This window comes from Apostichopus japonicus, chromosome 6 (assembly GCF_037975245.1).
Source record: "Apostichopus japonicus isolate 1M-3 chromosome 6, ASM3797524v1, whole genome shotgun sequence".
In the NCBI taxonomy this organism is placed as follows: domain Eukaryota; kingdom Metazoa; phylum Echinodermata; class Holothuroidea; order Aspidochirotida; family Stichopodidae; genus Apostichopus; species Apostichopus japonicus.
In genome coordinates, this window is record NC_092566.1 from 18,339,812 (window position 1) to 18,365,167 (window position 25,356).

At 36.6% G+C, this 25,356-nt stretch overlaps 1 protein-coding gene across 6 annotated transcripts in view; it reads right to left on the reverse strand.

The window, feature by feature from the left end:
- Positions 1 to 23,053, reverse strand: part of LOC139969214 (PH and SEC7 domain-containing protein 3-like) — a 56,843-nt gene extending 33,790 nt beyond the window's left edge. For 4 of the 6 annotated variants that reach the window (XR_011793672.1, XM_071974106.1, XM_071974109.1 and 1 more), the window contains exons 1-3: positions 22,861 to 23,053; positions 11,482 to 11,548; positions 5,492 to 5,545 (exon numbers count right to left, since the gene is read on the reverse strand). Coding sequence is in view for 5 of the 6 variants with exons in the window: in XM_071974106.1 (XP_071830207.1) it covers positions 5,492 to 5,545; positions 11,482 to 11,548; positions 22,861 to 23,016 (277 nt within the window). In the remaining variant the exon portion in view is untranslated. Of the gene's footprint in view, positions 1 to 5,491; positions 5,546 to 11,481; positions 11,549 to 15,079; positions 15,308 to 22,860 lie in introns of those variants that run through there. The other 2 variants (XM_071974107.1, XM_071974111.1) reach the window with 2 other exon arrangements.
- Between the last annotated feature and the right edge of the window lie 2,303 nt (positions 23,054 to 25,356).

The window sequence follows — 25,356 nt, forward strand, 5'->3', positions numbered from 1 at the left end:
ATGAAAGTTGTATAGAAACATTTAATAAAGCTGGGGAACAACAACAAATTACACATGAAGGACAGACTCCTATTCTAGAATGATTGGCCAGCTGTACTTGTTCTACACCTACAGTAGAACAACTGAACATGGAATTATACACATAATTGTACTCAAGGAACTTGGGACATAAATTATACTGTATTTACTACAGTAAGATAAGGTACTCATGCTCCACTTGGTCTTGGAGTCTTGTACTAATACAGAGGAGGATTCTACTTGTACTTATGCTGCTTCTACTTGTAACTAGTACAAATCTACTCATACTGTTATATTTAGGCCTACACAAAAAAATCTATTCATGCTGTTATACTCACACTACAAATCTACTCATGCTGTTATACTCTCACTGCAAATCTACTAATACTGTTGTACTCACACTATATCTACTCATGCTGTTATACTCTCACTACAAATCTACTTAGCTGTTATACTCTCACTACAAATCTACTAATACTGTTGTACTCACACTTCATATCTACTCATGCTGTTATACCCACACTACAAATCTACTCACGCTTTATACTCACACTACATGCTGTTATGCTCACACTTCAAGTTGTTATCATGAGGTGGTTGAAACAATTATAACTTGGTGCTATGTAGAGTAATCTATGAGAGATACATAGCCTATGAGAGATACAGTAGTATTTTGTATCAGTTACACTACAGTATGTGATGCCTCTGCATATTATAAAACTTACTGGTTTATATATTTACGAGTGACCCGCTTACCTGTCTCCCCACAACATGAGGGCATACTAGACACGGTAGAATGAGGTGCTAAGTTTGTGGGGAGACAGGTAAGCGGGGACGAAGTAAATATACAGTATACTGTAATGTCCCCTACACTGTTAGGAAGTCCTACTGCTACAGTATGGCAGTCTGTTGCAGCCTAATACTACTGTACAGTAGCTTGCACAATTAAATGGACGTTCATCGTTAAAGTCAAAATAACTTTCAAACTTTGACTACCACTTTCTTTTTTCAGCATTTAATTACCAACTATTATAACAATAATGCATCCAAATGAGGACCCCTCTCCATACTACAAAGCACTTTAAGATACTAGTGTGGTTTCCTTGTGGCATTTGAAGTTAGATTGGAATCGTAGTAAACTTTAGTAATGAATTTCCAGTACATTCTCAATTTGGTTTGGTTATTTAACCACTTTGTTGATCAGATTCAATACACAGTGCTGTAGCAGTTGCAACACTGTTGTCATGAGCTGAATGAGCATTAGGATACACAGTACTAACAACATATAACCCAACACTGTGTTAACATGCAATACACAGTACTAACAACATATAACCCACAGACTCCCAACCAGGTTCTACACTGTGTTAACATGCAATACACAGTACTAACAACATATAACCCACAGACTCCCAACCAGGTTCTACACTGTGTTAACATGCAATACACAGTACTAACAACATATAACCCACAGACTCCCAACCAGGTTCTACACTGTGTTAACATGCGGTACAAGAATTGATATGATACCTTTGTCAATATGCACAGTGTATGATACTTGCACACTTCCATACATACAGAACAGAGTGAAAGTATTACCATGCGTACAATACATGAAGGGTATTTACAGTACTGTAGGTATGCCATACAGAATGTATTAGCATACCCTGTAACTAACAAGGAATATGACACTGTAATGTTGCCCAGCAACATCAACCGAGAATAGCAATTTTGACATATCCTTTGCCCTGTACAATTTACCCGACATTTACATGCGTCAAACATGTGACACATCATGAAAGATACATTCAATATTAATGTTATTCTCAGCTTCTAGCTTCTGAGAGGTCTACAAACCTGTCTTTCGGAGAGATAGATTTACAATGTACCATCCAAAATAATTGGGGAGGTTAAGGAAAATATAGGGAGAATTGGACAACATCCAACTAAAAGATAGCAGTTTGTGAAAAGGAAAATAGAAACATTTTTTTAGGCTTTACAGTTCCCCTCCAAACCATGTGATACATAAAAGGAGTGGCCATCCTAATGCGGAGATTTTCACATAAAACTTGGAGAGCGTGAGATTGCCTTAAAACCCGGGAGATTACCGGTAAAAACAGGAGAGTTGACAGGTCTGATAGCTTTTGCCTGAATTTTCAAATTTTTGGCAATTAATGGACCAAAATGACAAACATTTACATGCACACATAAGTGCTGCAGCATCTTCTCTACAACATAACAGTATGATTGGACTACTAGTATACAGTGTATAAATATGTATCATGTTCATGTACATATAGTATGCGTTGCTTGGTACTGCAGATTGCATGTGATGATGACGCATGTTGCAATTCTTGAACCTGACCAACAACACACTGTACCAATCTGCTTAAATTTACCAGATTTCACTGGAATGTACTCTACTGACATACATAAATGCATCAAATTCAACAGACAACTTTTACATGAAGCACTACACAGAAAGTGTCTGAACAGAAAAAAAAATAATAAACTTCAATAGAGAAACTAATATTTTTCAATCATGTTCTGACTAATCTCCAACCAATAAATCATTGCTGACTTGTTCCAGAGGTGTGGAACAGGAAGGAAGAGGGGGTGGTGACCCATAAGTAGCATCACAGGGACAAATAGCTGAAAGGTTTTCAATTTGATAGGACAGGAACAATAGATGGGAAAGTGCAATGCAATACAGTAGTAATTATCCCCCTGCCCCCCCCTTCCAACCCCTCCCTAAACCTGAGAGGTAGTATGAATTGAAGTACAAAGTTGTAGCAAACTAAACCATTCATTCCTCTATACTGTAGTTTACAAGTGTTAAAGTACAAAGTTGTTACAAACTTAACCATTATGTAGATGAGTGTATAGTTGTTACATACTACACTGGTCTAAACCATGCATTCACTCTTGTGTGTACGTGTGTTTTGTTGTTACATGTAAATGGGTCTAAACAATGCATTCACTCTCACGTATATGAGTGTTTTATTGTTACATACTAAACGGGTCTACACCATTCTTCTAATGGCTACGATTGTTGAAGTACAAAACTGTATTAAACATGCTTAACAATCCATTCTTCTCCTCAAGCTTATTATAAGTTTAAATGTCCTTTGCCTCTCAACAATGCACAGTAAAGTTGCACATACTCAGTTTCATTTCGTCCAAGTTAATAATTTACTCTCTTTGCTGACTTGAAGCACTTTTATAAATGTTAACCCGTTTGATTTGAATGCAGAGTTAATTAGCTGCTATTAATTTTAACTGTTTTTACTGAATGCAGAGTTTATTAAGCTGCTATTCTTTAAATATTTTATGGATCATTTCCGTTCACAGTCACTTAACTTTCAGCATTATAAAAACTCTGGTATTAATTATGTAATCACAGACTCAGCTAATGAGCCGTCCGTAGGACAATATAATAGAAACTTGCAATTTAGTTAATCTATACTTAAAACAGCAAATGTTGCTGAGCATTGTTGAGGAGAAGACTTCTTGCAATTAATGGAAAATAGGTTTATGTCAGTACACTGAATAAAATAAAAGACAGAAAACCATTAACATAATAACACTACAAATAGACTGTACAGCATGTACATGACAATGTGCCCATACTCTATCTTTATTTCATAAACTGTTTATTACCCATTCATTGGTACAGTACCTCATTATATAGTTCTAGTGTTTATAAACATTCAATGCAATACATTTGACCTTGTATGTGACAAAGTCATAATCAACAGACCTCTTCTGGGTGTGATTTTGAAATGTGCCAAAATCTGATGTTTTCAAATGTCTGTAGTTTATGGATTAATATAAAACCAGTTCTGGCAAACAGGACACATGGTGCAGCTTGGAATCTTACTATATGCTGTATGCTTACTGTATGTTGTATGCTTACTATATGCTGTATTTGAATCATTTACTTACCTACCTGTATACTACTGTTTCCTGTTAGAAATAATGTCTGGCCCCCATCTCAAGAATAATATTATTCTATTCAAAGTCAGTGCAAACGTTACTAGGAATGTGAATATCCATTAATTAAAATCATAATACGATGATCCATTGCCAGGAGCAAAATCATAGTAGTGATGTACAATCGTGCAGTACACAGTTAACTATATGAGATCAGTCAGTCTTGAGACCTATCAACAATATTGTCCTAATCACTCTAATAGGCATTAAAAATCGTGAAGATAGCTGTATATCTCATCAAAATCCATCAAAAATTGACCATTTTACAATCCTTTTCTTAATTCTAGTTTTATTCATGAATAAATGTTAGCTAATTCTGCACATTGATCATGCAAAGGGACTCATGAAAGGAGATTTTCGAAAAACAGATTTTGAATGAGATTATCCAACACAACAAATGTACTGAATTTGCGGCAAGACTTTAATACCTGTAGATCACAAAACTTGAAATAAAATAACTTAATTCTTTATCTTTCATCTGATATAGCATGATGATCTCTTGATCAGAAAACAAACTTTGAACCAAGCACTGCTATATATAGCAAGAATTCATGCAAGTTATTATCCAAAGTACTATATACAGTACCATTAAGATTATACTGCACCACTCACACTACTAAACAGCTTGCTATGTACCTTATGTGCAACATGTACACAGTCAACATGTAGAGTTTAGATCACACACTTACCGTGCAAAATGTAAAGTAGAATGGATTGTAAGGTCGAAGTTCACCTAAAAGCCTATTAAATGTCTATACTGTTTTGTGCTGTGTATATATATCTCTGTAGATGGGTCACATCAGTGTTAAGTTTCTGGCTGTGTAAAAAAAAATTCCAAGGGGGAGGGGGAGGGGGAGGGACAGGGGGAGAGGAGGGAGAGGGGGATAAACACTTGAAGATAACCCCTTTTGAAAGTGCCATTGTGAAGTTCACAGTAGCAGCTTAATTATACTGCAAATAAACTAAGCTCCCCCCAACCCCCATCCTTTTTTATTACAAGGATCAACACATTTTCCATCAATAAAACAAATGAAATGTAATAAACTACAGAAGGTAAATCTATTTATATCAAATTTTATTTGTAATTTTTGGGTTCTGTCAACCGCTATCCAACATTGCATGTTTTCATGTATGTGCCTATACACTGGGATATTTTGTAACTCTTGATGAGTCTAGCATGTCAGTCCATGACACTAAAAGGCAAGGAATGAGGTTTGACAAATGCTACATATCACCGGGAAGGAATTTTATTATATCAAAGCTGCCAGTATTACCACAGAAGCATGCATGACGTTCCTTCTACAGTCACAAAAATTGAAAATATATGAGATTTTCATGAAGCCCCTTCCGACATTTATCACTAAGTCTGCAAACTGAAGAGAGTCTATAACTGCAAAGAACAACCACAGAACAGACACAGACATGGTAGTTTAATTGAGCTGACAACTCACAGATCAAACTGTCACAAATTATTCCTTACCGTCCTTTAATGTGAGAAATAACTCATCGGGAGATTTCATCAAAGCTGTGACCACTGAAAGAAATTGAAACAAAGAAAGACAGTTATTGCAAATTATTCAGTTCGCTTCAATACAGAATTTCGTTCCGAAAGTAACCAGGCAAGCCCAAGCACTTTGGGTACAATTTCCAGCTGTTCTATAGTATTTACCCGTAAAGCTGCATGTTTACATGGAATTTTGTAATTATAGAGAATCTGCTGATGGAGTGCTTGAACATTAAATGGAAGATACGGTAACAGATAATTTAATCTTTTACTCAAGCCAACAAAACTTACCAACAGGATTAAATAAATTAAGGTCTTCATATTACTTCTAAGGTTCAAATGAAAACAATACGGCCTTACAATAAATTTGTGGGACACAAATTTTTGGTTTTGGACCAATTGTCAATGACCATGCTAATTGTGTGTAGTTAAAGTCTCAATATGTGTTTGCTGATGAATTTCGCAAAACAAAATTCTGAAGTAGATTCGATGTTTCTTATTCTAAATGCACTCTGACCAGGTGGGTTTAATGGAGAAAAGCTGTCATAATCGAAAGAAATAAATTTATTTTCTGTTGCCCTTATGGCGCGAATGATTTACCGCAAAATCAAAGTGACCGTCCATGTCAGCATGTTCATTACACAAATGTAAACAGAGTAGTCTACACATGCGGCTCGATCAAGATTTTTATCGCAGTCCTATACTCGTGTCATCCACTTTTGACAATTCCATGGAGGAAACATCTGAAAACACCTATTTATCCATTGCAATAGAAGGAAATGACACAATTTCACAAGCTACATCGGTAAGACCGAGAGAAAGATACGAAAGCAGTGGCTCAAGACAAACTAGCCACGAAAGTGAAAGTAAGCCTCGGCCTAACGGTCGTAAACAAAAATGGGAGAGACTGATTGGCGCATGATCTGTTGGGCAAGGGCTTGCAAATTTTGATATAAGTTTGCAGAATCTAGGGACTCGTTAATAAATCTGGCAAATTTTATTCAGCTAAAAAATGTTAACGACAGAGAACTCAATAAAAAATAATCAATATTGGTATAAAAAATTGCATAGAACGGTGTCATTTTCACTGAACTTTTAGTGCAGTAAGCTGGAAAGGTCGATGTTTAAATTTAGCAAACATGTAATGAGACTTAAACTGCAGTTAAATGGCTGTAATTATGACAAATCAGTGTAAATCTAAATTAAGGCTGAAGGGGGTATCCATTCAAGTGTAAATAATAATTACATGGCTTCTTCTGAAGAATTCAGAAAGACTCACAATGAAGCCTCATTAAGCGGAGCATTTTAATAACAGAACACTATGCAAAATACTATTAATTAGTGTGCACTAGTCATTTTGTGGCAGGTATGTAGGTATGTACAGTATGTACAGGTATGTACAGTATTAGTGACAAAATTCTTTGAATCTCTAATCAATTTAACTTTGACTCTCTAATTCATTTAACTTTAAACCTCTTATTAGATGCAAGAACAAAAAGCAAAAGCGGAAGCACACAATTTAATTTTTGGAGCACTTATTAACATGGTTCAAAATATTCCTTTGTTTGTAGGAAAGTGTCGTAAACTTAAGCCATTAATTTGGTACCAGCTTTACAATAGGAGCAGGAAAACATACTACTGTACAGATACACTTAACATCAAGCACATTATTGCAATAAATTCAAGGGTTTGGATATACAGTATGTTTAGTAGCCACAAACTAATTTTTTTTTAATTATGGTGAAGTTCCTACTCCACAATTACAGTTGCCCTGGTTATCATCACAAATGATTAACTTGCTCTTCATGATAATTTCATTTAGGTTCAGTAGTCACTGTAGGTGAACTATAGATACATACAGACAAATACTACTTTGTGTATAGGATATATGCTCTTGAATAATATATAGTATAGCAGTAATCTACATGTGAATAGGATTATTGAATAGTATAGCAGTAATCTGCATGTGAATAGGAGTATTGAATAGTATAGCAGTAATCTTCATGTGAATAGGATTATTGAATAGTATAGCAGTAATCTGCATGTGAATAGGATTATTGAATAGTATAGCAGTAATCTTCATGTGAATAGGATTATTGAATAGTATAGCAGTAATCTTCATGTGAATAGGATTATTGAATAGTATAGCAGTAATCTACATGTGAATTAGATATATACTCTTGAATACGGTACCATAGCAGTAATTTACATGTGATTTGAATAGGATATGCTCTTGAATACTATAGCATAGTGCAGTAATCTACATGTGAATTGGATATACTCTTGAATACGGTACCATAGCAGTCATCTTCATGTGAATACATGTGAATTGGATAGATGCTCTTGAAAACATAGTATAGCAGTAATTTACATGAACTGTATATTGGCTAACTGCCGTTTACAGAAAATGATACAATTTGAAGTTATCTTCATACATGTATGTATGTCCAGTAATCTGACCCCATCCAGCAACATGCACTTGAAATAGTTCAATCTATGTGTGTATCATGCACGTGTATGTGTGTACAGGCCTACATACAGTACTGTTTATACTTAGATGTATGTACCTATAAACATGGGCGCGTACACATACTGTATGCACATATTTGAATACACATATATGCAGGCCTCTAAATTTGAGTTATTTACTGACTAAATGCCAGTGTATTTTGCCTTTTGCCGGTAGCAAATAAAGGCACTGGCAAATTTCTGCAGGTAGACACATGGAAAATTGGTTAAAACTTGTCAGTTAAAGACTCTTCAAGATTTCTGTACCTAACATGAGCCCCATATTATACTTCTTGTTATCAGCATTATATTATTGAGCTGCTCTCATACTGTAAGCCTGTCCAACAAAACTGATGTGTGATGTTGTGATTCTGGAATATATGCCAGTGAATAAATACTTGATGTTATGCACTTAGATTATAAAAGCAACTTTTTATCAAGTTGCTAAAATTGTGAGATTTTGGGCCTGATATGTATATTTGTACATTTGCTTCTTATGTATGTTTTTGTATATATACATTCAAACTTTTTGAGTACTGGTCTAGTTTTGTACATTGTACCAAGGTAATTATTTTTAGATTAAATAACAGAATATCAACAATTATTCAACAATTCAACAATTATTCAACAATATCAACAATTATTCTTGTACGATGTAGAGAATTCGAAACACATGATCAACGGGAAGAATGTTCGTTCTTGACAACAATTTAAAAGTGAGCACTGTATGATGTTTCAATTAGTGTTCAACCGATTATGCATAACAGAAAATACCGATTATTTTTTCCATAATCGTACCGATTCCGATTATTTGAAAATGCGAAAATATCCCGTATATACGAAATCGGCAATAAAGTTTGACAGAAACAATAATTGTTGTGATTTTCCCCTGTTTCCTTTTGCTTCGTTGTTATACAAGGCTCTAAGGTATCATTTTGTATGTACCAAATTACCTCTGGAGTTTCTCGGAAAGAAAAAAAAAGTGTTTTTTTTTTTTAATTTCCAAAATACGGAAATATGACATCCTACCTAGTCAGTACTGTGCTAAGCGAATGGCCTAACCACCTCGACGTGAATGTCACCTGTTAATGGCTTGAAATGGGCTAAGAATAGTTACTCAAAATATCCATCTCAAAAAGTATCTCAGACAAACCATCCATCTTCAATCTTTACCAAAGTGTAAATTTTAATGACATGTTGCCTTCATTCCGACATTATTTTCTACTTATTTTCAGTATTATACTGTTTATGAACAAACAGAAATGTTACGAACTTCAAGTTAAACATACCTATTCGTTACCTATTTAACTCTATTCAGGTTCAATTAGAAAATGTAAGCTTAGGCCAATCAAACTGAAAAGCAAATTGTACCATCGTAACTTGTGTAAAATTACTCTAAAATGTAATACCAGATTGATGTAAAGAAATAATAACAACTAGAAACTACTCCAATATAAAATATAACATTCCCTCTATAAGACATATCACTTACAGTACCTTCCAAACAAATGCCGATTTCCAGCAAACTGAAAGTTTGCTACGCATTTTTTCTTTTTTTTTTGCAAACCGATGGTTAGGCTACATTTCTCATTGACTTAGTGTGGTTGTTAGGCTAACATGTGGTCGAAGATTGCAGTTTCCGTGGATATTTTTATTTTGTAATTGCGACACAACTAGAGCGAATAAACAGATGGCAAGGTTAGATTTCCATGCAGTTGACTTAGTGTGAAGTAAGGCTACCATGTGGTCGGAGATTTGTGAGGATTTTAGGTTATTTTCGCTGGTACTGAAATTGCTTCGTGCACGCCGTAATTTTCCACGGTAACTTCCCGGGGATTGTGCGCGACCCTACCGCACTGCTTCAAATTTGATGCGGGATGTGAAAACTGTTTGCGCGATTCGCGCTGCAACTGCAATTCCTAGCTAAAGCAAACGCATGTCACAATTAATTTTACACAGACACCTGATATAACAAGGGCGATTTTCTTATATTTCTTTTTTCACACTCGTAATTGTGCTTTAGGAGGGCTTTTTAGCACATCGCTCCCGCTTATTTTCGACCCTGTCAAGCACATTCGTTAATTCGCGAAATTGGTATTGCTGCTATGCCTACTGTGCCAAGAAATTTGAAGTCACTAACCACGAGGGAAGCAAAATCGGCGACCCTGGCAGCGTAAATTGATGAAAGTATACACTGTGAAAGACGTATATAGAGGGTGTCTTATTTTAATATTTCGTAGTAAAAGAACAAACCTAATACATCAGTTGATATTTTCAACTTCAATATGTTTTTGAATAATGATATTTTCACCTTCCATATGTTTTTGAATAATCGGTATGAAATAACTGGTATTCCACGTAATTTTTACCAATTCCGATTATGTTCCGATTATGCAATATTCGTACCGATTCCGATTAGGTTAATCGGTTGAACACTAGTTTCAATAGTTCATGAATGTTCAGTTGAAACTAAATAAAAGAGCTCCCAAGGGAAACAAAATTTATGTGGTCTCTTCCTACTTTCTGTCACTCATGATCTGGAGGCAAAATGGTTCCTATGCACTTGACCATCTGGAGGCAAAATGGTTCTTACATGAACTTGACCATCAAGTGGGGAGAATATGCAACTCTACACTATGAGAGAAGAAACTTAAATTTAAATGAAATGTGACAAATCTTAAACATACAATGGACTACAAATTGGAATATTGAGTTGACAAAGGGAGTTATATACAGTACCTTTTTGAGAAGAACAGAGGCCGCATTAACATTAGATATCAGATCACATGTACAATGTCCAAGCATGTTCAATTAACATAACATAAGATAACCAGCATGGAAGGCAGATCTATACAACACTTAACCGTCACATGTGTATAATAAGGGAGAAGTCAAATGGCTTGTAAGTTAAACTTCACATTGGATGGCAATCCAAATTACAGTTAGTGCGCATTTTGGATTATTTTTCTCTCTTTTTTTTCAATTTTAAAAGATCATTTCAGATGGGATATCCATGGATTTCTCCTAGATTACAACACACATAAATTTGACCAGGAATGAAACCCAAAACCTGCCAGACACAACACTATATGTTTCATTGCTTCTAATGCCACAACTTTCATCCCCTCGACCAGAGCGCGCTGGTAGCAAATTGACTTTGACCTGCGGAATGTTTAAATTAGACCCTGTTTATTCATGTCAGAACCCATGAAGGCCTCAGTTAAATTCATCCACGCCGAAGTTATTGTAGTACACTAAAACTCGCTACAATTCAATGAAGGTTTGTTAATTTGATCTGATCATTGAATTGGAGACTGCTATCCCTGACGATCCATTATTTAGTTCTCAAACACATGATAAATGAGCAAACTGATGAAGAAAACAAACATATTGGAGGATTTTTATTGCATTATCAGCCAACTGATTGCTCGTCGCAAATAATTCCCGACAAAACTTACCTTGTTTTGTTGTCTGTCCTGACATGGGCTCGCCATTAATTTTCAATATAGTGTCACCGACGGTGATCTAGGAGAAAGCAGATAAATCGTCATGTTGGGTACAATACTGTAGTAGAATCCTAAAAATGTGACAGCCTTCTCATGACCTGAAGCAAAGTACAATCCTATTGCAGCCAAACAAACAAACAAAGATTGAAACTAACATGTGGGAAAGACATGCATGATATCTTCCTGTTCTGTTCTAATTTTAGAATTCAGACTGAATGATTACAAACATACAGTAGCCATTCATCACAAAATGTATTGATAGCAAGTACCCTTTAGGATTACAATGTTTCAACTCATGTACAGTTTCAGTCATTTTGCATTGTTTTTAGCTGCAAGCTCCAATCACAATCAAGGTAGAACAAAGTCATATTTGGTTGGCATGGTGAGGCAACATTTGTCACCATTGATAGCCAATGTTCTCTCTAGAGGACTGCTTTAGACGCACCCATGCACCACCCACTCCACCTGTCAGTTTGATAATAAAGTTCTGTCACCGCTCCACAAAGGCTGATCTTCCAGCCCTGAAACTTGTGGTTAATGCTGTACAAAGAAGGGTGCGCTAACAAATTGTATTTGAGTTTCCACAGGATGTTCTTTGTTCTTACAGTATATAAAGTATTACTGTTGTTAGCCTTGCAGTAATATTAATGATACCACTCATAGTATTATTATCATAGAAGAATGAGCAAACATGTACATTGAAAGGAGGAATAATATGCAGCTTTCCTTCTCCTTCAGATTTAAACAAAAAACTTTTTTTTTTTTTGTTATGCTGTATAACCTGTATTGCCTACTTTGCTCATCTTACCGTTGGCACAAGTACAGTGTAACTTATCAACCCTAAGCTACAACCTTTCACAAGTCATCCTGCTGGCACATTGCTATCCTATCATAATCAAAACCTTTCGCATTGATGGTACATCTTGATGATATGTCAACCCCATTACTGAAGTTTTATCCTGTATTAATATCAAAGATGTTAACCGATGCACATTGTCTAAACCACACACTGTAAAGGTGCATAAGGATGGTCTATTGCTTAACCACACACTGTAAAGGTGCATAATGGTCTATTGCTTTGTCATAACTTTGTTATTTTCAAAACAGAATATATTGCCTGTAAGCCATCACAAAAAGGAGTCAAAGGACCATTGAAGCCTTAAGTGCAAACTAGTAGTGTTGATTATATGCTCCACATGTAGTACTGTCCTTCTTCTTATCATGTTTTTTTTTTTCTTTTTTTGCTAGCTACATGGAGAGAACAAGGTCAGTTTATTTCTCAGTAATCCACAATTGCAAACCACAACACATGTATGCTAAAATGCCTACATGCTGAGACATGTGGTCTGTACCATCTTAAATATTCCCAACATCAGTAGTACTGTACAAACTCTACTACTGTACTGTACAAACTATACTGTGTAGTATATACTGTACAAAATAAGTAAACTATCCTGTACAGAATGTTACAAGCAGTCAGTATTATACAAACTGTACTGTGCTGCTGTCACTGTACTGTCCTAAACTGTACTATGCAGTATATCCTATATAAATTATTCTGTACCTAACTGTACTGTACAAACTATACTGTACTAACTGTACTGTACAAATTATATAGTACTGTATAAACTATACAATGCAGTTTACCATATATACAAATTGTACTGTACTATTAACTGTACTGTACAAACTGTACTGTACTGTACAGACTGTTCAGTACAAACTGTACTGTACAGACTGTACTGTACTATACATACTGTTCTGTACAAACTGTACTGTACAGACTGTACTGTACATACTGTACTGTACTAGCTGTACTGTACTGTACAGACTGTTCAGTACAAACTGTACTGTACAGACTGTACTGTACTATACATACTGTTCTGTACAAACTGTACTGTACAGACTGTACTGTACATACTGTACTGTACTAACTGTACTGTACTGTACAGACTGTTCTGTACAGACTGTACTGTACTAACTGTACTGTACTATTAACTGTACCGTACAAACTGTACTGTACTGTACAGACTGTTCAGTACAAACTGTACTGTATAGACTGTACTGTACTATACATACTGTTCTGTACAAACTGTACTGTACAGACTGTACTGTACAGACTGTACTGTACTAACTGTACTGTACTATTAACTGTACCGTACAAACTGTACTGTATTTACAGTACTGTACATACTGTACTGAACTGTACATACTGTACTGTACTATTAACTGTACTGTACTATACATACTGTTCTGTACAAACTGTACTGTACAGACTGTGCTATATTAACTGCGCAGCATAGTCTGTACTGTATAATGTATACTGAACAGTCTTCTGCACTACAGTTACTTCTTGCTACATGTCAATACAGATCTATTCCATCACAAAACTAGATATCTTCAAATATGCTAACTGTCCTACTGTACATGAAATATGGTTCCCTGCATACCGTAAATGACTGTTACTGCTTGCCTGAATTTGCAGGCTTAGTATTTACTATAAAAGTGAATGCAAAACCGAAACAACTTACAGAATTATATGATTACTCTAAACATTCTTTAAAAACCCAACATATTAAATTCTCTTGATGCCAACTCTGCCACAAATACTAAAATACAGTAGCTCTGTTATTGGCTGATCAAATGTTTTCCACTTTGGATAATATGCTGGAATAGTATAAACTTAGCAAGATTGTACAGAGGATGAAAGTGACATTGCAAAAGCACTTTGGTTCACAATGTAAGACAATTACCAACATCAATCAAAATTCTATTATTAAAAAAAAAAAAATCATTCAGAGAATCATTGATTCAGTGATATAACAACATAATATAAATTCTACAGTATTCTTATGAATTAATTCACATTCACAGCTTGTATAGAATTTTGGCTTAAAACTGCAATGATCCTAATTGATAATTATTTTCTTCATTGGACAACATGTAAAGGTACCCACACCAGGCACTGAGTAATTTGTCACAATAAGTTATCAAGAAACGCCTCAGATTGGGGATTTCCCCATTGTATGTAAAAAAAAAAACTCAAGATGATGTCTTGTTATACATTCCAATAAATTTTCTACAGGACTTTATAAACAAACCTTCCAGCATGCACGAGAGCCAACCTGACTGACTGTACTTTTCAGATAGAAAGATGAAGCTACCAATAAACACAAGGACCATACATGCATCAAAATAATGAAAGTACTAAAACGTAGCTCAGAGACATTATATAGCTCAAAGTGCAATACAATTAAAACGTTTAATCCTATTGAGCATAAATTATTGCAAGAAATAGTATGTATAGCACAAACCCGTAACTGGTAGGCAGTATCATCTCTGCAGTCGATTTGAAATAAATGATAGAAAGTACAGTGATGCCTCCATAAGCATTGGTAGACGATTAGTAATGCCTGGTCCTGTTACTGTAGTACTAATAATAATACACAACTTGCAAATTACACTTAACGGTACAGTGTAAGGGAGATTAACCCAGTACAAAAGTCAAACAAAGACATTCATAAATTCGCAATAGTTAGATTCAATTTACCCTCAACTTCTCGTGATGGGAAGCGAATTGTTAAGAACTCTTCCTTGCTGACTATAAGATGAACTGTACTGACTCCTTCTCCAGTATAATAGTCTGGGTAAGACATGCATCTAATTTCATGCTTCACACATGTATAGATAGCATAGACCGTGCCGCCCTGCTTGTGTACTTACTTGGAAATGAGACATGCCATAGGAAGTGGAAGACTCGATCAAACAAACTGTATTCTAGCTACGGTGTGTAAACCACAGATTGTTAAGCTGAATGATGTGTGTGGCTGGCACAGCACTAAATAAACAATAGCACCCTTAATCACCACTCATAATCAATACACTTGGGTATATAGTGGGCATGTAAGCTGATAGAACAACTTGCAATTATGTTTGGGGGGATTCAAAAGGTTTCAAAATACTAAAATTCACACTCCCCAGTCTGCGTCACGCCTTACTGATTTACAGAAATGGCGGGAATTTATGCATTGAATTTGTAACTAATATTGAGCTTAGCTTTCAAAACATTAAAAAGGGTGGTATTTTTAAATATTTGAACAAAAAGAACAACACTGAGCACCTTGAATGGCAAATTGTGCAGACCAATTTGTAGCCATGAACACAAGATAATTTTATATTGGTTAAAAACAATGTTATGTTAAAATTCACAGGAACTTTTGTTACAAATAGTGACAAATTTCAATCTTCAATATAAAATATTAATACAGAATACAAACCTCTTTGTACAGTATTGGTGAACACTTTCTTCATGAACTGCATGTATGGGTGTAAATTAGTTTTTAAGATTTATAAGGAACAGGAGGGGGGGGGGGGGCAAAAGGCAGAATTTTATGTGCACAGTAATTATCTGCCATTGGCATTGTTACTACAGCATGTTGATTGAGTGAAGAAAAGTCTTAACATTTAGCATTTGCACGGTGCCATGCTACTATTATGTAGTAGTTATGATTTGTGTTATTCTTGATGGGAATTACATCACATCATATAACAATCTTTACTTAATATCAGAAATGAAACTGCTTTGAAATTTTTAAGATAAGATTGATTTAGTTGGCATAACTCACAAAGTCAATATTTGACTCACTGGTAACTTTTTCAAGATGACAAACGATAACATGTACTGACCTTTGCCCTTTGCGCACAGGAAGTTTATACATCTTCATTATTAATGCTTATTTATTCATTGTTTGCATAGGTTAAATGGGTATTATATTGGTAGTATTAGTCATTAGATTGATATGGATGACATATTTACCATGGTTTCAAGGATAGAGTAGGGATAACTCAGTTGACAGGTCTGCTAAACCCCAATATCCACATATCTACCAAAGTTACAAGTGTGGATTTGTATTCATACTCGTACTCTAGCAGATTTACCTGGACTCATACTTGGAAACTGTATGGATTTGTATTCATACTCATACTCTAGCAGATTTACCTGGACTCATACTTGGCAGTGTGGATTTGTATTCATACTCCATACTCTAGCAGATTTACCTGGACTCATACGAAACACTTGGCAGTGAGGATTTGTATTCATACTCATACTCTAGCAGATTTACCTGGACTCATACTTGGCAGTGTGGATTTGTATTCATACTCATTCTCTAGCAGATTTACCTGGACTCATACTTGGCAGTGTGGATTTGTATTCATACTCATTCTCTAGCAGATTTACCTGGACTCATACTTGGCAGTGTGGATTTGTATTCATACTTATACTCTGAGCATTTTCAATAGTAATATAGGAACCACATAATTAAGTACGGTACACTGGAGTTAGCACCTTGTAAACATACTCAAACAAAGTGTAGATTTAAGGCGTATATATACTGACGAAGTTCTACGCATACTAACAGTCTGACTAATAGCACAGTTTATAAATGTTCAACACATAGATTGGTAAAGCAACTCAGCACTCTAACGACCAATCTGATGAAATAATCAAGTCTTGGTGATATCACAACCCAAAGAACAAACCCTCTTAAAATTCCTGTCTTGAAAATCTCCAAGCTGTAGTGCAGATGGTTAATAGCTGTGTTAATAAGTACACTGACCTTTGGACACCATAGTGTGTGGTCCATTGGTTACTGATTCATTATTGGACACAGATGACTGTATAGGGTGCATATGTTTGTACATCCAGGTAAAGGTGAAGGCTATTTAAAGGGTGTGTACCATATTGCACTGACCAAATCAACTGATAACAGCTTCACAATTACTGTAGGTAAGAGAGGATTTGGCTCAGAAGTATCTGTGTTCAAATCCCTACATAGAGATTAAAACAAGCTATCTGTATGTCAGTGACCCATCAGAGTCCCATTCTAATTAATTAGTTCTTTGCTCCTTTCCAGATACATCCAAGGAATTTGATCATCTTGAGCTCTCCATCACACCAGAAACAATTCGTGCATCACCAATTAATTAATATGCAAGGTTCATTTAGTCCCTTATTACAAATTTCCTCTTTCACCTAAGCAATAACAGCTGATGAACAGAAACTGATTAAATTACAGAGTCGGTCAAAAAAACAACTGTCACTCTTATCATTTAAAATGGAATAAAAAAGTAAACACAATTTATGATGGAAAGAATCGCTTCATACAAGAATATTGAGCATGCAAGGATCTGAACCAGGATGAAATATCATCCATAAAGGACATGTCTAAAGGAGTTTTCAAAAGTTAAATACCTGGCAGTCCAAATTATCATCTGAGTTCAGACATCTAGGAATGAAAATGAGACAGCACAAGCATGTCTCAGGGAATTAGAGCCAACGCTCTGACAATGACAACAAATGCACAAAGTTGGATCACTCCTGAGTGACCATTCTCTGTCTTCCTAGCATATTTTGGAACAATGGATGACCCTTTAAGATTACAGTAAACTGTGGTTACCTTCTCATTGAGGTTCAAAATCCATACTAAAGCACATGACATAAAAGTAGAGTAGTATAGTTTAATACGTGTAATAGTTATTTAGCAACTTCTAAGTTCAATTCAATTGGTCCATTTACTGATGGCATCATTTGACAAGTAATGGAATTGATTATAATATCAAATGCTTAAATGTAAAAGTGTGGTTACAGTTTATTAAGTCATGAAAGAGCATTTTATACTGAAAGTTGTATATATTTCTCCCAAAATTATCAGGTTTAGATATTTACCAGCTCAAAAAGGTCACCTGCCTCCTCACAACTATTGTACTCTTTTTCTACCATGAAAACAGTGAAATGGTAACCTTTGACCTATAGTACCACAGTGACCTACAGTATCACATCTGGTCAAATTGTCCTTCTCACTCTCCCATGGTGCACTAGATTTTTTCTTTACCGTAATCTTTGGAATGTAAGAAAATCAGGCTTCTGTTCGGTAAACAATCTTTGTAAACAACTGGCATCTGACAGTAAATAGGAAAATCCAAGTAAGTCATTAAATACTTGTTTGCTGACTTACTGCTCTGCAGTACTTACGTTAGTGAGAAAGCTCTGTTACAGGCCTATAGAAGAATAGATCCTTCAGTTACTGAATGGACTCCTGCAATCAGCTTCATGGTTAACAACACCCCAAGAACTTTCTTCAATTTAGCTACAGGTGTGAAGTGTGTATGGTCTGAGACAGTAGTTTCAAAGCTAAATTTTGAGAACAAAGTGTTTTGCTAGAAGGCATTCCTCATACTTTTCCCTATACTTGTGGACTTTAGAATGTAACTGAACTTTATCCACCCTACAGATCTTGACAGGGGTGCTGCCGCTGTGTGGAGAGAGGGCAAAGTTGCCATATCATATGGGGGGGGGGGGGTGATGGGAGACTTATATGTGAAGTAAAAGGAATCAGGTAGATTGTTGCACAATCAGTGCAGTACATACTCTGTAAAATGAGAACTGAACAATCATTAAGTCGAAACAACAAATCAGGCGGCAATTACCTTTATTTTCAAAATTGGACATGTCAGCACTCCATGGCATAACTGTATGAACACTCCCAAATCAACAGTTACTGAAATTCAGCATTCAGTAAACTCAAGAATTGTATGACAATTGAAGCAAGGTACCATACCACCATTTTTATTTGTTTTTGACTTTCTAACACTAACCTTAGAAGTCACATTTACTTGTAAAATGTATGTAAGGTACTTTCTCATCCAGCACCATGACCCACCAACCACCTGCCCCCCCCAACCTTCTCCCTCCCCACTAATGTCATAGCAATATGTCAGAGTTGAAAAGTTCTATGGTAGGAAAGATCACTTTAATGTCTCTACGGCTGTCACTGTCACAAGTAAGTGAATGGTCATTGGGACATGACAGCATAAGATCAGGTAATCTTAGCTTTTAACAAACTGTAGTAAACTTTAAATGTTTCATTCATGTTTCATCTGACATAATGATATAAAGAAACAAATAGAAACACAGCACTCCTGTGACCTTAAAATAAGAATGGGGTACACATATGCTAAACATTAGGTCTGGGACTCCTGAGAAACAAAGAAGACAGGTCTGCTTGATATCAAGACCAGTTGACACAGACAATCTGTGGCAGGGATCATGAAACTAATCTGAATGGGCTGAGTGTCCAAGGATCATGAAACCAATGTCCAGGGATCATGATTCCATCTGAATGGGCTGAGTGTCCAGGGATCATGAAACTCATCTGAATGGGCTGAGTGTCCAGGGATCATAAAACTCATCTGAATGGGCTGAGTGTCCAGGGATCATGAAACTAATCTGAATGGGCTGATTGTCCAGGGATCATGAAACTCATCTGAATGGGCTGAGTGTCCAGGGATCATGAAACTAATCTGAATGGGCTGAGTGTCCAGGGATCATGAAACTTATCTGAATGGGCTGAGTGTCCAGGGATCATGAAACTAATCTGAATGGGCTGCGAGTCCAGGGATCATGAAACTCATCTGAATGGGCTGAGTGTCCAGGGATCATGAAACTAATCTGAATGGGCTGAGAGTCCAGGGATCATGAAACTAATTTGAATGGGCTGAGTGTCCAGGGATCATGAAACTAATCTGAATGGGCTGCGAGTCCAGGGATCATGAAACTCATCTGAATGGGCTGAGTGTCCAGGGATCATGAAACTAATCTGAATTGGCTGAGATTCCAGGGATCATGAAACTCAACTGAATGGGCTGAGTGTCCAGGGATCATGAAACTCATCTTAATGGGCTGAGTGTCCAGGGATTGTGAAATTCATCTGAATGGGCTGAGTGTCCAGGGATCATGAAACTGAATGGGCTGAGTGTCCAGGGATCATGAAACTCATCTGAATGGGCTGAGTGTCCAGGGATCATGAAACTCAACTGAATGGCCTGAGTGTCTAGGGATCATAAACTCATCTGAATGGGCTGAGTGTCTAGGGATCATCAAACTCAACTGAATGGACTGAGTATCCAGGGATCATGAAACTCAACTGAATGGGCTGAGTGTCCAGGGATCATGAAACTCAACTGAATGAGCTGTGTCCAGGGATCATGAAACTCATCTGAATGGGCTGAGTGTCCAGGGATCATCAAATTCAACTGAATGGGCTGAGTGTCCAGGGATCATGAAACTCAACTGAATGGGCTGAATGTCCAGGAATGATGAAACTCAACTGAATGGGCTGAGTGTCCATGGATCATGAAACTCATCTGAATGGGCTGAGTGTCCAGGGATCATGAAACTCAACTGAATGGGCTGAATGTCCATGAATTATGAAACTCAACTGAATTGGCTGAGTGTCCAGGGATCATGAAACTCAACTGAATGGGCTGAGTGTCCAGGGATCATGAAACTCATCTGAATGGGCTGAGTGTCCAGCGATCATGAAACTCAAAAAATGGGCCAAGTGTCCAGGGATCATGAAACTCATGTGAATGGGCTGAGTGTCCAGGGAGCACATTTTTCAACAATATATTAATATCCTTCTGTTCACATGCTGTCCAGTTACCTCTTGCCTGTAGGCTATAGTTTCAGTTGAACATTAAGGATAAATAGGAAATAAAATAATATGGTACCATTTCTCTAACAAAGATCTAGTAACACTAAATCATAGATTGACTCAAGAGGTGGGCTGATTACAGTAAGGGCTAATGTTATGCCCAACCAGTTAAAATTGAAATTCAATTCAATTAGTACTGGTTGATGGGTATTGTGTGAGACCAATTCTGCATATATAGGCATGCAACAGTCAAAATATCAACTTGTTGAAAATATGCCAACCGTTGCTATGTACATTAACATATTATAATGCTAATGGTATTGCCATCAAATTTGATCCAAATGGTAAAACTGCAAAGAGTATGGTGCTATATGTGCACAATTCCACATGTTTTGGAATGCTGTTGTTGCTAGGATATTAAACCTAGCATGAGAGCAACATCTCCAAACTATCTGCACAAGTCAGAAAGACTTACTTCCCTGTAGTTAATCATTATATTCCATATGAGCACACCAAACTTAGTTATTACCACTGGTCACATGGTGGACTGTGGAAATGTGCAGAAAGAAAACATTACAGTAAACGAGACATGCTGACAAAAATGTATGATCATCATCATGATTTTTAACTCAAAATTCTTGCTGAACATCTAGTAGTATGGCAAAATAAAGACCCATACCTAGGTAACATTGTAACACCACAGTATGAATATTCATTGCACATGGCTTGTATAGGCTATTAAATATTAAGAGAGAGCATATATGCGTATATTGTTCTCTTCACGCTTCACTGCAGCCTACCTGGATAACAGGTGCTCCAAACGTTTACCACACATTGTACTGTCTGGTATTTTGTAAACATTTGGACTACCTGTGGCCTGGATAGCTCTCTAATGTGTATTGTTTTATGTCTAAGTTTTAATTATCTGTTAATAAAGTGAGGTTGACATATAAGAACTGGTTGTAATATTTAGTAAGAAGACATAACAAACATTCATTGTTCTAAGACTGTCATAGGGTCTAGGCTATGAAGTTTCAGTATATAAAGGGCTTCAATCTACACTGAATGTGACAGATCAAAATACATGTAGAGAAAAGCAAATGCTAACAGAAAACATTCATTGACAGGACATCAAATCATTAGATGTAGCCAAAACTTTCCTCAACTGTGTTATTCATCACTAACTTGGACTACCTTTTTGTTGAAACCTTTGTATATGATTAAAACATTTGCTAGTTTTACTTTGAGTTATACATTCTAAGTCATTATATGTAGTAGGGGCTTTAGTATAACCGAACAGTAACTAAGCATTTAGGATAAATTAGTAGCCACAACAACCTTTGGGTTAAAAATTATATGTGTACAGAATTCAGGCAGAAGATAAATGTACTGTTTGATATTCTTAAATCTTACAGCATACAAATTTCTCTAGGCCTACTGTTACTGTCAGGTCTAACTATTTAATGTTAGGCATAGGCTAATGTAATTGTAAATATTGTCACTGGCCAAACTACTCAACTATACTTTAACCGACCAGGCCTACCATACCAGTTATCACTGTTCCGGGTTCTCCTTTGATTCAATGGGCCAGCCAAACTTTTGTACAAGCGTTGGACATTAGTTTTTATATCCTGCCTAACTTAGACCTTGTCCAGGCCTTGCGTGTGTTCGTTTATACTGTTTAACTCTGTGCCTCTTGATATAGACTTAGGCCTGCGGATAGGCTAAGTAGTGCGTTAGATACTGTAGACTACAGTCGTAGTTTAGTAGCACCCAATATGGTACTAACGTTAGGCTAATGGGATCATTTAGGCCTAAACGGTTGTCAACAACTTACTGCTTCGCACTTAGACGCAGGCGATCCTTCGAGGATGTCACAAATTACTGGAGGAAACTCGGTGCCTTTACCTCCCATTAAAGAGAATCCATAGCCTCCAGATACTGCTCTTTGGATTCGGACAGATTTTATCTCGTCGTCTGCCCTTACATCCATGTTAATAAGTTTAGGTTACTGAATTCATGTTCATATCAGTGCACAGGCTAGGCTACCGGTACCAGCTGCAAGTGCAAAGATGGTGGCGGTCTTCATCTATCAGTTATTCATCTATCAGTCTATACTCTGATCGAGTCTCACCGATACTGTACAGCACCAGTAATCAGTGGTCGATTTTCGTTTGTCATAGGCGTACGAGGCGGGGGGAGGCAGGGGTGGGGGCAGACTGCCCCCCAAATTTCAAGAGGACAAGAAATTCGGGCAAAAGTCCTGAAAAATTCGGGCAGCCTAAGAGGAGAAAAAAATTTTTTTTTTTTCTCCTCTTAGGCTGCCCGAATTTTTCCCAAATTTCTTGTCCTCTGGAAATATATATATATATATATATATATATATATATATATATATATATATATATATATATATATATATATACATATATATATATATATATTTATATATATATATATATATATATATATGCAGTAGCTTGCCGAATCTTTTTCAAATTTTTGCCCGACAATTCCATGATTTTTTTTATTTAGCATCATGATGCCCGAATATTTCCGTGTAACACCACCGTAAGCGCAGTTCATCTGGGCTACCACGCTTTTTGCACGATCAATTTTTTTCTAACTAGTCAATTGTGTACCTGGACCAAGGGCGGCGGAACCGGGGGGCACTTTTCCTGAGGTTAAAAATGTGCCTTTTTTCTACATAAAAATTGAGGTGCCTCAAGTTAGCAAGAGGCCAGGGAACCAGAATGAACACTCGGGAAGGGCCGTTTCCGGCCATCTGAGGGGTTTGTAAAACCAAAAATTTTCTAGTACGCTCCGCGCCAACCAATGGTGGCGCTCCGCTCAGATAGTAGTGCATACAACTTTGCAAATCCTGGCTAAGCCCGTGACTTTTAATGAATTTCTGTGGGTCAAACTCAAAGCTATTTCGAATGAAAAAGATTTGTTTAGATATTAACAAGAAAAAAACTCTAATTCGGAAGATTCCTACATTAGCAACTAGCATGATTTCACCTCATTTTGTCTCAAAAGAAAACTTGTTCTTTGTTTCCCCAGTTTGCGCATTGGATATCGCAGTGCTAGTATGCATATTTTCCTTTGGGGGGGGGGAGGGGGCGTTGATGGAGTGATGTGTTTACACAAATAAGATAATACAATAAGAGTTATAAAGGGTACTAAATATAAGGCTGCATCAGTCCAATCGAATATCTGCAAAGTGCCCTTTGATGTCGGTGCCCCCCCCCCCCCCAAGATTAAAAGTGCTTCCGCCGCCCTTGACCTGGACATCCCCAACATGAGTGTATATAAGAAACATATTCTTGTTCATGGATGGTGGGGGGGGGGGGTGCCTACAAGCCTAGAAGTACACGTTTATCATATTCTTTGTTATATTTTATACTTTTTTATGAGACAAATTGCAGTCTCACCCGACACAGCGACATTATCCCGCCTACGTGTCGTTGAACAATTTATGTTTTTCTAGAGGTAGCTGAGTACTGTGTTAAAATAATAAATAAGGTAACTAAATAGGAGCTTCAAAAATATACTGTCCCATTTTTCCCCTTCAAAGTGATGTTACCATTTTTTCTTCTTCTAATTTACCAAATTTTTGGGGAAGTGTAAATTTCTAAATCGTGAGATTATAAAATAAGAATGTTTAGATGCAACTTGCAAGGCCTCAGAAGAGCCGTTTCCGGCAATGTGAGAGGCATTGTGTGCCAAAAATTTTCTTGTACGCTACGCGCCAACTGAGGGTGGCGCTCCGCTTAGATAGTGTCACGGGAACTTTCGGGCACAAAAAGTTCTACCGCCCAAACTGAAATGGTCCCGTACGCCTATGGTTTAAGTTCGTGACGCAAATCGGGGGTGGACGTGAAAACAGTAAAATCGTGAAGAGAAAATGTGTCTCAACTCATATCTAGCTTTCACAGGGCAACAACTTGGCCTTTGACTCGCAATTATGGATTAAAATTAATTTGTTAATATTTAAAAAATGCTTGTTCACAGTTAGCTGTACAACGAATGTCAATTTAGGGGTATGAAAGAACTTGACACGGCAGACATTTTGTGGTCAAATTCTGCTCATTTGTGCGGTGCATAAGCACAGAACCTTAAATATTTTGAGATCATAACATTTCTGAGGAACTACACATATGAAAAACACATACAGTCAAGTGATTTGGATTTTTCCTTGATAGATATAGTTGATCAAATCCTTAAGTGCGTCAATTATGAGCCCACCATGCTACTATGTACAGTAGTATACTGGCACTAGCCTACAGGCTTTCTGTGTTAGGGAAAGTTGTGAGGTATGTACGTGGTAATT